Here is a 16,072-nt window from a genome sequence, read left to right on the forward strand (position 1 = left end):
GACGGCAGATGGTGGCTGGGTGAAAAGACAAAAAAGTGGTGGGGGCTGTCACATGACATTTTCACATGAAAAACTGAAAACCCTGTTGGTATTAAGGTGAAATTTGCTATTTCTTCAGTTTCAGAGAGAAACAGGCATTTAGTTCTACTTTACAGACATTCTATCTATAAAAAACTTTTCCAGACCTTCATATATGACTTCAGTTATCAGTGCTAGCATATAAATTTGGTGTTCCCTTTAATAAGAGTACAGCTTAGTGCTTACTATAATATGCATAGGTACCTAAGTTACTCATAGCTACCGTATTTATTAGAATCTAGGCCGATAGCTTTCTTTCAAATAATCATATTTCAAACTCTAATGTCGGCTTAGATTCGAGGATCTTAAAGAACGCACCAGTTTTTCATTGAAACTGCTAAATATTGCTACGGCACAATATGTGCGATCACGAAAGGCCAGCAGTGTGAAGACGACGACGACGATTTAGAAGCTAGCGCGGGCTGTTGCCTCTTGGCCAAGCGCAGCGTATTTTCCTTGTAAATATATTTGTACATAGCTTGTCGTCTGCGTCTTCCTACGTAACATATTTGGTGGAGGTGGACGTTCCCTGTACCTCGTCACGGAGCTTCGCAGTGGACGGTACGTCGAGCCTACCTTCATGGCTCCCGGCGACGCCAACCCGACTCCACCGGCTCCGACACCTGCTGCCCCTTCGACGACCTACATCACCCTCTCCGCTCCTCGTGATCCTGGCGTATTCTCGGCAAAAGATGGGGAAGACGTCGAGGACTGGATCAGCCTTTACGAACACGTCAGCCGCAATAACCGGTGGGACCCAACTATCATGCTCGCCAACGTCGTCTTTTACCTCGGTGGCACACCTCGAGTTTGGTATCGGACGCACGAAGATGAGCTGCCCAGTTGGGATTCGCTTAAGCAAAAGCTTCGAGACTTGTTCGGCAACCCCTACGGTCACCAACTTGCCGCGCAGAAGGCGCTTTCCGGTCGTGTGCAGACGTCAACGGAGCCCTACGTCACGTACATTCAGGACGTCTTGGCTCTGTGCCGCAAAGTTGACACCCACATGTCTGAGTCAGACAAGGTTTCCCACATCCTCAAAGGCATTGCCGATGACGCCTTCAACTTGCTCGTTTGCAACAACGTAGCCACGGTGGATGCTGTTATAAAAGAGTGCCGCCGCCTGGAACTCGCCAAAAGCCGACGTATTGACCAGCAGTTTGCCCGTCTGCCCAACACCCCAGCGACATCTTCCTGTGCCGACGCTCCTCGTCCCACCAACACTGCCGATGTTACCAGGATCGTCCGGCGTGAGATCGAGGCCGCCTATCCGGCTGCCTTCGACTCCAGTCCCACCACCACATCTGCAGTCACGGTCTCACTGATCCAGGCAGTTGTCCGCCAGGAGTTTGAAAACATGGGTCTTCACACCATCTGCTCGGCCCATCGCCCTGATACCCGCCCGGCTTCTTCGATTTCGCCCCGTCCCGCATCTTCTTACCCACCACGTTTCCGCAACCCATCTGAATGGCGCACTGCTGACGACAAGCCTATTTGTTTCCACTGCCATCGCATCGGGCACATTTCTCGGCACTGTCGTAGTCGCTGGAGTTCCCCGATCCGGTCTACTTATACTGCCTACTCTCGCCCCTCAGGTGGCCCTTCTCGTCCCTATGCCGCACGCTCCGATAATGCCGCCACTGATTCTCCTGCAACGAACCGCCCCTATTCTCGTTCGCCTTCGCCCCAACGACGACAATCTCGCTCTCCCCAGCCCCATCGCTCCTATTCGCCGACTCCCTTCGGACGCCGCTCCCAGCCGGAAAACTAGACGATGCAGCGCCTCGAGGTGACGCTGCATTGCCCCCTACGCCGCCAAATCCTCTACTGACTTTGCCCACTCATCTGAACCTTCTTGACGTGCAAGTCGACGGTGTTTCTGTGTCTGCTCTCGTAGACACTGGGGCGCATTTGTCCGTAATGAGCGCTGACCTTCGTAACCGGCTCCGGAAAATTATCACGCCCGCCACGACGCCTGTTGTCCGTGTCGCCGATGGCGGAACAGCCCCCGTCATTGGTATGTGTACCGCCCGTGTCTCCTTCGCCGATCGCTCAACAATCGTGCTATTCACAGTCATCGCCCACTGTCCCCACGACATCATCCTCGGCTTAGACTTCCTCTCCGCACATTCTGCTCTCATCGACTGTTCCGCCAGTACTCTCCGCCTTGACCTGCCTGTTCTGGATCCTGCTGAACCACACCCCAGTCGCCTCAGTTCCGCCGACTTCGTTCGCTTGCCACCTTCGGCACTGACCTACGTTGACCTAGTGTCATCCCCACCAGTCCCCGACGGTCACTACATCGCGGCTCCTATGCCAGACGTCCTCCTTACACACGGGATCACAGTACCCCATACAGTTTTATCTCCTACGGCGAATTGCGTCTGCCTGCCAGTGGTCAACTTTGGCTTGACGACACAAGTGCTGCCACGTGGGATGTCTTTGACCCAGCTTTGTTCATTCGAGGATCACTCAGTAGCATCCATTGCAGTAGACGACACTTCATCCGATACTCCTCTCCCATCGCAGTCGACTAATTGTACCATCGCTGACTTACGGAAAATGATTGCCCCCGACTTGCCCTCCGAGCACGCTCGTGAACTCTACCGCGTTCTGTTTTCCTACCACGATATTTTTTACTTTAACGATCGTCCTTTAGCCCAAACTACAGCTGTCAAACATCGCATTAATACCGGCGATGCCCCTCCTATTCATCGCCGTCCGTATCGAGTGTCACCAGCTGAGCGTCTAGTTATTCACGCAGAAGTTCGCAAAATGCTTGCCAAGAACATTATTGAACCGTCATGTAGTCCTTGGGCGTCACCGGTTGTGCTGGTAAAAAAGAAGGATGGCTCATGGCGCTTTTGCGTGGATTATCGGCACCTTAACAGGGTTACCAAAAAGGACGTGTATCCCCTACCTCGGATTGATGACGCCCTTGACTGCCTCCACGGTGCTCGCTATTTCTCCTCTATTGACCTTCGCGCCGGCTATTGGCAGATTGCCGTGGACGATCTCAACCGCGAGAAGACTGCCTTTGTAACACCCGACGGTCTTTATCAATTCAAGGTGATGCCGTTCGGCCTATGTAACGCTCCTGCCACTTTTGAACGCATGATGGACTCCCTTCTTCACGGTTTCAAATGGTCCACGTGCTTGTGCTACTTGGACGACGTTATCGTATTCTCCCCAACGTTCGCTACGCACCTCGAGCGCCTCTCAGCAGTACTGGACGTTTTTCGGCGAGCCAGTCTGCAACTCAACGCATCGAAGTGCCAATTCGGCCGTCGCCAGATTACCGTCCTTGGACATCTCGTTGACGCGAACGGAGTGCAACCGGACCCAGGCAAGATCCATGCTGTTACGCACTTCCCTGTTCCGAAGTGTGTCAAGGATGTGCGCAGCTTCATCGGCCTTTGTTCGTACTTCCGCCGTTTCGTGAGGAATTTCGCCGCCATAGCACGACCACTAACCGACCTTTTGAAAAAAGACGCTCCTTTCCAGTGGGGCGATAACGAGGCCTCTGCATTCTCTCATCTAATCGACATTCTCACAACGCCTCCCGTTCTGGCCCATTTCGATCCTTCTGCGCCTACCGAAGTCCGTACTGATGCCAGCGGTCACGGAATTGGAGCAGTACTGGCACAACGCCAGTGTGGCCACGACCGTGTTATCGCTTACGCCAGCAGGCTCCTCTCACCCGCGGAGCGCAACTATTCCATCACTGAGCGTGAGTGTCTGGCCCTAGTTTGGGCGGTTGCGAAATTCCGCCCATACTTATATGGCCGATCCTTTTCCGTTGTCACAGACCATCACGCGCTTTGTTGGTTATGCTCATTGAAAGACCCTTCAGGAAGACTTGGTCGCTGGGCCTTACGCCTCCAAGAATATTCGTTCTCTGTCACCTACAAATCTGGCCGACTACACAAGGACGCTGACTGCCTGTCTCGCTACCCGGTAGACGAGCCTGACGACGCCGACAGTAGTACCGCCGACGGCATTTTCTCTGTGTCTGCCTTCGCTAACATCGCCGATGAGCAGTACCGAGACCTATCGCTGCGAGTACTCATCGAGCGTCTGCGCTCTACACCTACCGACGCATCCGTTCGCCGATATGTCCTCCAGGGCGGCATTCTGTACCGAAGGAGCTTCCTCCCTGATGGCCCTGATCTTCTTCTTGTCGTGCCAAAACATCTACGACAGGCTGTGCTCTTTGAGATGCATGACGCACCCACTGCAGGACATCTTGGGGTAACCCGCACGTACGACCGCGTCCGCCGCCGCTTCTATTGGCCTGGTCTCGCTCGCTCCGTTCGACGCTATGTTGCTGCCTGTGATCCCTGCCAGCGTCGGAAGACACCTCAGGTGCTACCTGCCGGTCATCTCCAGCCGATCACCGTCCCTGTGGAACCGTTCTTTCGTGTTGGATTAGACCTGCTCGGTCCCTTTCCCACGTCATCCTCTGGGAACAAATGGGTAGCCGTCGCGACTGATTACGCCACCCGATACGCTATCACTTGGGCTCTCCCTACCAGCTGCGCCACTGACGTCGCGGACTTTCTCCTGCGTGACATTATCTTGCTTCATGGCGCCCCGCGACAGCTGCTTACTGACCGTGGTCGAAACTTCCTCTCGAAAGTTATCGCTGACATTGTGCGTTCCTGCTCCATTCAACACAAACTGACTACTTCATACCATCCTCAAACCAATGGCCTGACAGAGCGGTTAAATCATACTCTTACTGATATGCTGGCCAAGTACGTTTCCAAGGACCACCACGACTGGGACATTGCCCTTCCTTACGTAACATTTGCGTACAATTCTTCCCGGCACGACACCGCCGGATTTTCTCCCTTTTATCTACTGTACGGTCGCGAACCTACCTTGCCCCTAGACACGGCGCTTCCTCCTGCTGAGGTCTCAACAAGCGAGTATGCGCGCGACGCCATCGCCCTCGCCGACCATGCACGCCAGCTTGCCCGTGCTCGACTTACGGCCTCACAGACCACTCAGCAGTGTCAGTACAACGCCCGCCATCGTGACGTGCAGTTTTCACCTGGTGCGCTCGTGCTCCTGTGGTCGCCCTCTCGTCACGTCGGACTTTCAGAGAAGCTTCTTTCGCGATACACAGGGCCCTACCGCGTGCTGCGCCAGGCGACGCCTGTGACTTACGAAATTGCTCCTGTGGGCTCAAGCTCGTCCTCTCCTGTGGCATCTAGTGATGTCGTACACGTCAGTAGGCTCAAGGCCTACTACACTGCTTCCGAGTCCGATCTTTAGTCGCTCCGGGACGGCGCTTTTGCAGCCGGGGGTAGTGCTACGGCACAATATGTGCGATCACGAAAGGCCAGCAGTGTGAAGACGACGACAACGATTTAGAAGCTAGCGCGGGCTGTTGCCTCTTGGCCAAGCGCAGCGTATTTTCCTTGTAAATATATTTGTACATAGCTTGTCGTCTGCGTCTTCCTACGTAACAATATGGTGCATAGCTAGCGCCATCTAGATAAGTCAGTATCGCAGCTGCTACTAGCCGTGCCAGAAGCCAACCGTACACAAGCGAGGTCACCATTTTTATCTGTGTCGTGTCAGCTATATCAGTGTGTGGCGTGGTGTTATCGCGATGGCACCAAGCAGGAAATGCCACTACAGTGCTGCTTTCAAGCGAAGAGTTGTGATAGCCACAGAGGCATCGTCGAACCTTCAAGCCGGGCAGGACTTCAGCGTCGACGAGAAAAACGTCCGTCGTTGGAGGGGACAACGACAGCAGCTTTTCGTGTGCGCCGCAACGAGGATGGCATTTAGCGGACCAAATAAATGCCGTCGCCACGAAGTGGAGACAGTTTTGGCCGACTTTGTTCAGACGCAGAGAGCAGCTGCCCTTCCAGTGATAACAGACGTGCTCCAAGCGAAAGTTAGGGAACTTTCGAGGGAGCGAGGCCTAACGCCAAAGGATTTCAAAGCCAGCCGAGGCTGGCTTCAGAAATTAATGAAGCACTTCGGCTTCAACCTCCGACGTCGCACTTCAATCACCCAGAAGCTGCCAAGCGGTTTAGAAGAAAAGCTGATAGCTTTCAGCGCTACGTGCTGCGAAAGAGAGAAGCGGCAGGCTACAACCTTGGGCAAATCAGCTGTGTATTTTGATATGCCAGTTGCGTACATCGTGAATGAAAAAGGTGCCAAGGAGGTGAAGCTGCGCTCTGCGGGCTACGAGAAGCATCACAGCGTGCAACTGTGATGCTGTGCTGCACAGCTGGTGGACATAAACTCCCTCCTTATATGATATTTAAAAGGAAGACACTGCCTGCTCGAGAAACTTTCCCGAGAAATGTCATTGTGTGGGCAAATGAGAATGGGTGGATGATGGGTGCAATGGTGGAAGAGTCGGTTAAGATTGTATGGCGACGGCGGCCAGGAGCCTTTTCGACAAAGAACTCGCTCCTTGTCGTCAACTCTTACCGTGGGCACTTGACCGACAATGTGAACGCTGCGCTCGCCCAAGCGAACATGGACATCGCTGTCATACCGGGCGGCACGACGGGCCAGTTGCAGCCAATTGATGTCTGCATCAACAAACCTTTCAAGGATTGTTCGCGGAAATATTACACGGACTGGCTGACTGATGAAGACCACATGCTAACGGCAACGGACCGCATCAAACATGCATCGCTATCGCGGCTGGGGGGCTGGGTAGCTGCAGCGTGGGACGGCATCCCAGGTACTTTGATTGTGCGCGCCTTTAAAAAGTGCAGCATATCTAATGTGCTTGACGGCACTGAAGATAGTGCACTGTTTGAAGGTGACAGTGACAAGGAGTACAGCGACGAGTCTAGCAGCGACAACGACGTTGAATGAGCTTTGCACATTCAGATTCAATAAATGCTGTTTGCATTTTGTGAACGCTGTCCTCGCTTTTTTGTTCGGCCTACATTCAAGGTAATATATATACTTTTTTGTTGGCTTCGGACTTTAGGGGGTCGGCTTAGAATGGGGTCGGCCTAGATTCGAGTAAATACGGTACGTTGTAGCTCCCGTTGGTCTCGCTTTTTTGGCGGTGCCATGTTTTGGTTTCGATTGACCATTGACGATTGACATGGCGGTGCCATGTTTTGGTTTCGATCAGCTTGACTTTATATTTGCCTTTAGTGTCCCTTTAAACACGGCGATCACATAAATTTAGAGGTGCGGCGGAAGATCTGCTCTCACACATTGCAACAAGCGATTGGTACAACAAGCGACTGAAGCTGCACGAGCCAGGTGCTGCATGAGCACAAGAGAAAACTTGCATAAAGCAGTTGGCAAAGCACCCGAGAAAGTGTGCATTGGTTAACACCTAATGGGAACCATGCACACTAGGCCAAATCTGCCGAGCACAGGGTTACATTTATTTTGGGGCCTGCGAGGGTCTCACTTGCATTGCATATTTGCTGGTTCTCTTTAGTCAGCTTTTCCCCAATAGAGCTATGTTATGCAGTAAAGCATACCTAAGATATTTCAGTTAAGCATATCAAGAGCGGAAAATGGCCACTGCACGGAACATCGTATCTATCCTTTACTTGTACACGTGCCATCCCTGGTCACAGTACAAATGCCAAGACATCTAATAACTGCAGGGTTCGCACGGAACATTTTACAGAAAATTCAAGGACAATTCAAGGATGCCGAAAGCCACAATTCAAGTAGGGGGAAGCAAACCTTATTCTTACACACACGCTGAAAAATAGTGAAATTTTCTCCTTAGCTGCTTTTCTTGCAGCTAAGCAGTTGCAGAGTTGGACACAGGCTTCAAACTCTTCAGGTCGCTTTCCCAAGTTGACTGCCATAGTAACAACGTCAATCACCTTCTGGCATGATGGTCAGTAGGGTCTGACTTCAGCCAAAGATACTTACCATGTTAAAGGGAAACTGAAGGGTTTTCCAGAAAGAATGAGTGACGAGCTGTTCGTAATGGTCTTCAACCCTCCGAATTCGAATATCACATCGAAATTGAGCGAAAGAAAGCGCAAATAGATTTTATTTCGACGAAAAGTGCACCAGCACTTTTCATCGAAACAAACCTGCACCATCGAAAATAAAAAATTTTCAGCGAAAATAAACGAGGCAGCTTGCGCGCCTTGTTTCCACCTGTGATTCGTTGGGCGTCTCGTGACGTCAACAATGGTGTTTGTCCGGACCGACCGCTGCGGCTACACATGAAGCCCAGTGCAAGGTGGTTTGGCGCTGTTGTTTTGCTGAAACGGTAATGGTAAATTTCGAGAGCTTGCGTTTCTCTGAGGAGTTCAGCATTGCTCCCTACATATACGAGCCGACTGCAAGGAACCGGCCTCTCAAAGAAGCAAAAGATGCTGGTAGCAACCAGTGCTTTCGACACGAACGAAAGCAAAGTGTGAGCATCTCCTCGAGTTAGAAATGTTCCTTGGTGAGTATGTTTTTTGCAAAGCTGCATTCAGCAACGCAGTAAGTTCATTTCGGGTCAAACAACTGCACTGTTATGTTCCTGCATGCCTCCTCGTGGAACGTAAGCATGGATGCAATCATCGGCATTTCCGCGCTGCTCCGAAGCTGTCGGCAATCTACACAGATGGTTGACATGCAGGAAAAGTTTTCCAGCTCTTGTAGTACATGTAGTGACCATCAGTGCGCCATCCGCATGCTACTCATAACTGGAGCCGTAAAGGCGGCGAATTCCGTCGGCTACGTGAGATGTCCGGTTTCTCTCTGTGCGCAAGAGAAGGGGGGAGCGCAACGTTCTGGCGTGCGCCGGCTTTCAAACACATGCAAACTTTACACTTGCACTGCGTTATGGTAGCTGCATGGAGCCTGTTTCACAACACACATGCGAATAGAAAATTAACGGTGGTTTGCGACGAAACCTGCATCAAGGGTGGGAGATAAACATGCACCTTCCGTTCAGCATGCTAACACGAAGGAGCTAGCAGTAAATCAAAATCCAGGTTTGGACGAGTTCGTGCATTCATAAGGTCTTCCAGGACCAGTTACCATCAGTCCACCCGCACCCGTACCATTGCCCCGACCTTCTCGCGCTGCGTTTAGAAAGCCTCCTAGCAGCAAGTCGTACTCACACTCATTCATGCATTATTGATAAACTCTGGTAGTAGTCATCGTCACGGAAGTGGTTAGAGCACAACACTGTTGTTCTTAAGTGCTTGAAATTCTTTAGATTCACAGCAGCCTTTCACTTAGCTGAAAGCTTCTTGTTGTGCGGGTAATAACGGAACATCGGAACATCGTCACGGCCGCTGTTGTTCGTGCAACCATAGGCTGCACAGAACACCAGCATGATCGGCCCACCACATCAATTGATGCTGCGCATGTCAACTACCACTCTACATACACACAAACAAAGGAATGCAGGGTCAAGCGAAGCAGATTATGACGGCACGCACGCAGAAACAAGCACAATCAGGCACGGTCGCAGAGACTGTGAAGGGACGGAACATCAGTGCTGACGCCACCACGCCGCGGTTTCCAGTCTCCGCTCGCAGCATCAGCGTCAGCAGCAGCGCGTGGCGTTCGACAGGGGGCGGCGACAGCACAATTTTAACCGACAATTACATCACTCCTAAGTAAAAGATCCTCCCCAAAATTTTACCTGCATGGTTTAAAAGGTTCCCACATCCGTATATGAACTTCTTATTGAATTCGACAGACTCTTCAGCTTTTCTTTAATGCCAAATGGCTGAAACATACTAGCCCAGGCATTTCTAGAGCCTAGGGCTAGAAAACGGGGCCATGATGGCTGTGATGTGAACCAACTAGCCAAAAAAAAACGTAGCATGGCTTGGTTATTTGATCTGGTTTTGTCTAGCTCCACTTTAGGCAATAATGATTTAAAGAAGCCTGTTGTTAGCGGCTGTGGGCATGTCACATTGCAATTGTTCAGCAACACTATCAGATCAAACTATTTAGATTGTTTTCCGATAGACAGTATCAATGACAAAGCCTCTATGCACAACACTACTTTAAAACTGCCTCTTTATTTATTTATTTTTTATCTTTCCTTCTAATCGATTCTTCCCCTGTCCCCTTCCCCAAGTATAGCTAGCCAACCAGGCACATTCTTGATTAACTTGCCTGCCTTTCCATAATTGTTTCTCCTCTCTCTCTTTTCTTTTCTTACTCTGAATGTTCAGTAATAGCGCCAAACCTTAGTTTTCAATGAATCCAAGGAGCACACCTATTTTCAGGGAGTTCCCAAGGTACTTGAATATCTTTTACCAAATTCAAGATTTTCAAGGATTTCAAGGAGGTGTACAAATCCTGAAACTGCACTGACGGTGATTCAGAGCTGTTGCTGACGTTGCTGTGGCGATTAGTGCCCTTAGGCAGTTACATTTGCCTGACTGTCACACTTCTTTCAGCAGTCCCTCGGAAACACATACCATATTTACACGATTGTAAGTCGACCCCTTTTTTTAAATTTGAAAGTCTGAAGTTGGGGGGTCGACTTACAATCGAAACCAAAACATGGCCCCGCCAAAAAAAGCGATACCAACGGGAGCTACAACGTAGTTACAATTTTATGTTTGCTCTATGGCCCTACCCGTATCTTTTCGCTATCCTGCGTGTTTGTTCGCTTTTCGGAAGGGTTTTTCAACATTTTTGAGAGTCTTACAGTGCATGCAACACTCATGGGGGGGTGTCAATAGTTGATGAAAGCGCCGCTGTTCCCATCTGCGGCGGCACCCTCAGAACGACGGCGCTAGCGGGGAGTATTGGTAGTTCATGGAAGAGCAGACACCGCTCGCGGGTTACTCTTTCTCTGTTTAAAGGCATTGGTATTGGTTTGACGCGCTCCACTTGACTGCCGGCTACATGCTACTTCTATGCTTCCCCAGTCGTCATGAGTGCTCCAGGCCCACTAATCGTTCGGCACTCGTTCACAGCAGCGTTCAAGAGGGCTGCCATCCTTTACACCAGAAAAACAAATCACTGCGCAGCGGGCCGCAGTTTCGATGTTTCTAAACGGGTGGTGCGGGAGTGGCGACTGCACCGAAGCGAAATGTGTGACGGCAAGTGAGAAATTTCCCACGTGCCGAAGTCTGGACGCTTTCTGAAGCTGTAGGCTAAGCTTGCGGCGTACGTCGCTGAAATGCGCGATCGGTCCCTGCCAGTGAAGTGCGACGTGGTCGTGAAACAAGCCCAGACCTTCGCCTTAATTATAAGGTTCTGCTCCGCCGTGAGTACAACCAGTGGCTGGCGGCAGAATACTGCGTAATTACGCCAACCGGACCTGTCAAAAGAGCCTCCCTGACGGCTGCGTGTGGCTGGGTGCATTTGGCGTGGGCTGCTGTTCTGCAAGATGTCCTGGTGCGGTCGTTTGCCAAATTTGAAATTTCGCTGGACCACGACGTGCTGTGGGACCGCAGCAACGATGACTATGACAGCACTAGTGAAGACGAGTAGTCCAGTGACCATGTCAACTACTAATAAATTTTCGTTATCGAATGCGCCCTCGGGTATGCTCTCTTATTTTTTTTTTTTTCGGTCTAGCGATATAGGGGGGGGGGGTCGACTTACATTCGAGTCGACTTACAATCGTGTAAATACGGTATTAATGGGGTTATACAGTAAATTAACGTAGAGTTCTGAAAGAACAGTTCACCAGTCTGAACCGACTTATTGCTGCTGTATTGTGTGTAAAAAGGAATTATAGAAAAGAAACTGTACATGGAGGCAACTGGCCAAGGATCACTAAATTCAATACGTTTTTAGTCAAGTAAGTGGCATAACCTTACCCATCATCTGATGGTCTTCCATCCACTTGTATACAAGCGAGTTGAATAAATGCTCATTCCAATCACGCACAGCCCCAGATGGCAGCACAGTCCCAAGGCAGACCAGGCCACTGTCTGTAAAACGGGCCAAAAGGTTGTGGGATGCAAGCTTTATACACACCAAATGAATAGTGCATGTCACACGAGATGCCACAGAAGGTTCCACAGTTGATTTCAGTAAGTAGCGTGCAGATTCTTATACCAGTGGGGTTTGTTTTTTTTTTTTACATTTTTTATGTCAACAATTTACCAGGCTATCTCGCAGAAGACTGATCTCATACAAAGACGATACTAATAAGCTGGTATGGAAACAGATCTTTACAAAAAAAGTCAACAATGTCCTGCTAAAGCTATGTAACTGCAGTCGAATCTCTACAATTCGAACTCGAAGGAATAAGTAAATGCTAAAAGAACTCAAGGGGCATTTAATTATCCCTACGTGGATGAATGCGAAAGCATTGCAACCACATGACTCGAGCAGGCATGTCAGCAGAAGTACGGCAACGTCCGGTGGCCCCACTGGCGGAGTCACGTAACTCGAGCGGCCAGATCAGCAGGAGCATCGCGACATCACGTGACTAACAGTGCTCGTCACAAGGTGTGCACAATGCAAGGTGTAGGTTCCAGTGCCTCAATTATCTCTACTTTAATTAAGTTCACATTAATTAACACCAAAGGTTGTGGGTTCAACTCCTACCAAAGGTTGTGGGTTCGAGTGTCTTAACTCTACTGTAATTAACTGTGCCTTAACTTTGGCTTCATTAACACCAAACGTTAAGGGCTCGATGACTTTGGTCCCGCGAACACCGATGCTAGATTTTCCACATGAGCCATAAAATGCTTTCACATTAACAATGCATTGAAGGTGCTAATCCTCCTTTATTGGAGACATTTTGTATACAGGGTACCACGATCTATGCCCGCCAGCATGGTAAGGCTCTCTTCTAATCGAATAGCATTCTTTGCCTACTTCAGTTGTTGCGAGCTTATCTAGCTATCTATCTAGCTATCTATCCAGCTATCGAGCTAGCCTCTTATGCCGACCAAGTGGCCCAAGTTGTCTACCTGCTTTGTTTCATTATATCAAAATTTTGCTGAATTAAAATTCGAACTTGCACTAAAAGAAATACCATCGCTGCCAAAGTACAGCCGACAATTGTGCGCACCAAGGCAAGACACCCTGAAGCCGAGTGACAAAGAACATGGGGCAACCAAATGGAACCTTACTCAACACATTCATCACTGCATCTTTACAACTACTGCTAAAGGGAGAGGAATGAGCACTGGAAATGACGAGACCGCACCTGCTATTCGGAGAGGCAGTAGCCAGGGAGACCCTTGCCAGTCGAGCAGCAGTGTCTCCAAGTCAACTAGCAGGATGGCTTTGTGTTCACGAGCAAGCACATCCCCAGCATCGTCCTCTGCTACGTGACCTTCCTCCTCGTCCTCCTCTTCACTTTTCGCCTGCGTCGGGAAATCAGCAGTGACGGGGGCACTGTCACTTGCACTCGAGTGGGACTGCACAGACTGTCAGCAGGACACACAGGTCCTCAATACAGCCACAGTAACTAGGGGTGTGCAAATAGCAATGTTTAGGACCAAGTTGAATACACACTGAACAGCACCAAAAGCCAATCAAATTAAATACTTTTCGAAATATTCAACAGAAGCTTTCACCACTATCATAAAACAATGTTCGCATCCCACTACAGCAAAACATTGTCCATTCTGATTTCATGGGATCCCAATAAATTTTCGAAAAAACCAAATGTCTCATTTCCAAGGGTATCCAGAAAACAACACAATGCTTATTACGTCAACATGCTTTTATTTACTGACTGAATCTGCAAACCTTGTTTCTATTTTGCACAAAAGCAGTGCGGTAGACGCAACTATTGTCATGTCATGACTGCTTAGTGCTCGCAGTGGCGAAGGCCTCGGGACATCACAACGCGGCCATGGCGCGAGCCTTCATCTGAGACACGCATTTCCCTACCATGCGCACATCCCGTTTAATTTTTCGCCAGTAAGCTGGTCACCAACAGCTTGTCTGTACATAACAATATAGGCAGTGCTCTTTGTCCTTGACAGCTTTGCAATGTGTAAAAACAAAACTGTTTGCCCAAACCGTGGTCACTATCAACACATCATGGAAGGCAACTACGCAGTTATGAAAGCACGCAGCCGATGCTGTGTCATGTGTGGCGATAAACAAAAGAATAAAGGATTTAGAGGCCCAAATTGGGACAAAATGTTCTAGCATTGCTGTCATTTACGTACAATTTCCACTGTTGACTATGACAATGCGAACTTCGGCACTTCGTTTCAATTGGAAGCTATGGCCATTTTTGCTCTTTAGCATCGCACATCTGTGGTGTGCCACACTCGCTGAACTCCTAGAGTTGTCCAAATGAACAGATGTGCGGCCAAATATGTCCAAATAAACGAGAATTACATTGCTTTAAATATTGCATACATACATCTGTTGGGACGAGACAGCGAGTCCAAATTATCCAATCTTTCAAATTAACAAGGTTTCACTGTATTGAAAACATTAGCAAGTTTCTCTCTTACACTGCAGATTGCGAATGCTTCTTTATTAAACACACAAATACAGCTTTGGGAACGAACAGTAAACCGTTCAAGTGTATATCTGGAACTCTTGAGTGAGTGCAAGTGATCGTGTTTGACTGGTAATATCTGGCTCCCAGAGTAACTACATCAATTCTAGAGCTTTATGTTTACTATGGTGTTGAAAAGAATGAAATTTACAATTTCTCTAGAACATCACATTTGATCATGCATAGTTGATGATTTCAAATATTCAGTAGTGTAACAGCCATTTCACCTTTTAACGCAGGTCTTGGCACAAGAAACAAGTCATTTTAGCACAGCAGCAAGGACTTTTGGCGCAGGGTCCAACACACATGTGCTTACCATATACCATGCAAATCTTAAATGATGTAGTCTATATGTGGTGGAGATGGATTTGCGAGAGGTGTACCCTCCAAGCACGGTCAGGAAAGGATGTGATGCTCCTCCACACAGTGATGCACAAACGGCGCAATGGCCGGGCTCGTCGATACAGCACAGAGAGTGCACCACAGACAGATTTTCAACAAATGCGTGTTTATTAACTCGGCACGCAACACAGTGTGACAGTCCTGGCTTGTGGGTAAAGGCTCACCACAAGACCGATCGAGTATGCGCGCCTGTGTCATGCAATATACTCATGTCATGCCATGCCATGCCACGCAAATTAGGGAGTTTTCGAATAGGGGCAGCTAATATTTTGCAGCTGCAAAAGAAAGCGTCAGTGCCACTGCGCATGTGCAATCACCAAAACAGCGCAGCGACCCAAGCTCGACGTAAATGTTTCGCCTGAACGAACATGGCAGCACCCACCGAAGTACCGGATCTCGCAGTATGCCACATTCAACTTCACTTGCTAATACCATCCTTAACTATGTACCACGTGTGATTTTGATCGCAGCATCTCTTTTGCAAAGCCCCGCTATCACTGATAAACATAGAAAAAGGTTAGCTTTAATCCTAAAATATGACATCCTCCTTCGGCAAACTCTATGGTACCATATGGGCAGGTTCAGTGAACGCCGAAATAAAGCACCAGCAAGATGGTACAGCAGCACTACATTGTATGTCCGTTAGAGAAAAATGCGCAAATGACAAACTGGACGACTTTGATGGGCCCATAAGGTTTTCTCAAACTCTATGGATGAGCCTCTGCTTCCTTCTAGGACAATGACAGCATGCTGTTGGTTTTAATTTTAGTTTTGCTAGCTGCAAAGCACCGACGGAAATAGGGTTTCGCTCTTATACATGCTTTGGAACAGGTGCGGCACAATTTCCTGCTAAAATGCCATTTTGGCACATAATGGTGCAAAGGCCTGCTCTCAGCGCAGTTTGGCACAATTGGCGCAGCTGTTCCACCACTGAATATTAAAAACTATTCAAAAGATATTCGCACTTACAGATACAAAAGAGCTTCATTGATACGATCCTATTTCATACGATTCCCAGATACCAATATTCGCTATTGAGAACTCTGAAAACAACCCAATGAGTTACGCTTCCTTTTTACCAGTTAATATGTTCCCTGTATTCCCGGTTCCCGATTAATACGGTATTCAGAGACCTGGATTGGGAAGAATTGGGGATAAGAGTTAATGGAGAATACC

General features: G+C 49.1%; 1 protein-coding gene across 1 annotated transcript in view; it reads right to left on the bottom strand.

Annotated features, from left to right (window-relative positions):
* The window catches only part of LOC139054861 (uncharacterized), a 127,123-nt gene that overhangs the window by 72,786 nt on the left and 38,265 nt on the right, over positions 1–16,072 (bottom strand). The window contains exons 6-7 of the mRNA XM_070532529.1: positions 13,178–13,337; positions 11,835–11,948 (exon numbers count right to left, since the gene is read on the bottom strand). Coding sequence (XP_070388630.1) covers positions 11,835–11,948; positions 13,178–13,337 — 274 coding nt within the window. The remainder of the gene's footprint in view (positions 1–11,834; positions 11,949–13,177; positions 13,338–16,072) is intronic.

This window comes from Dermacentor albipictus, chromosome 1, assembly GCF_038994185.2.
Source record: "Dermacentor albipictus isolate Rhodes 1998 colony chromosome 1, USDA_Dalb.pri_finalv2, whole genome shotgun sequence".
Classification (NCBI taxonomy): domain Eukaryota; kingdom Metazoa; phylum Arthropoda; class Arachnida; order Ixodida; family Ixodidae; genus Dermacentor; species Dermacentor albipictus.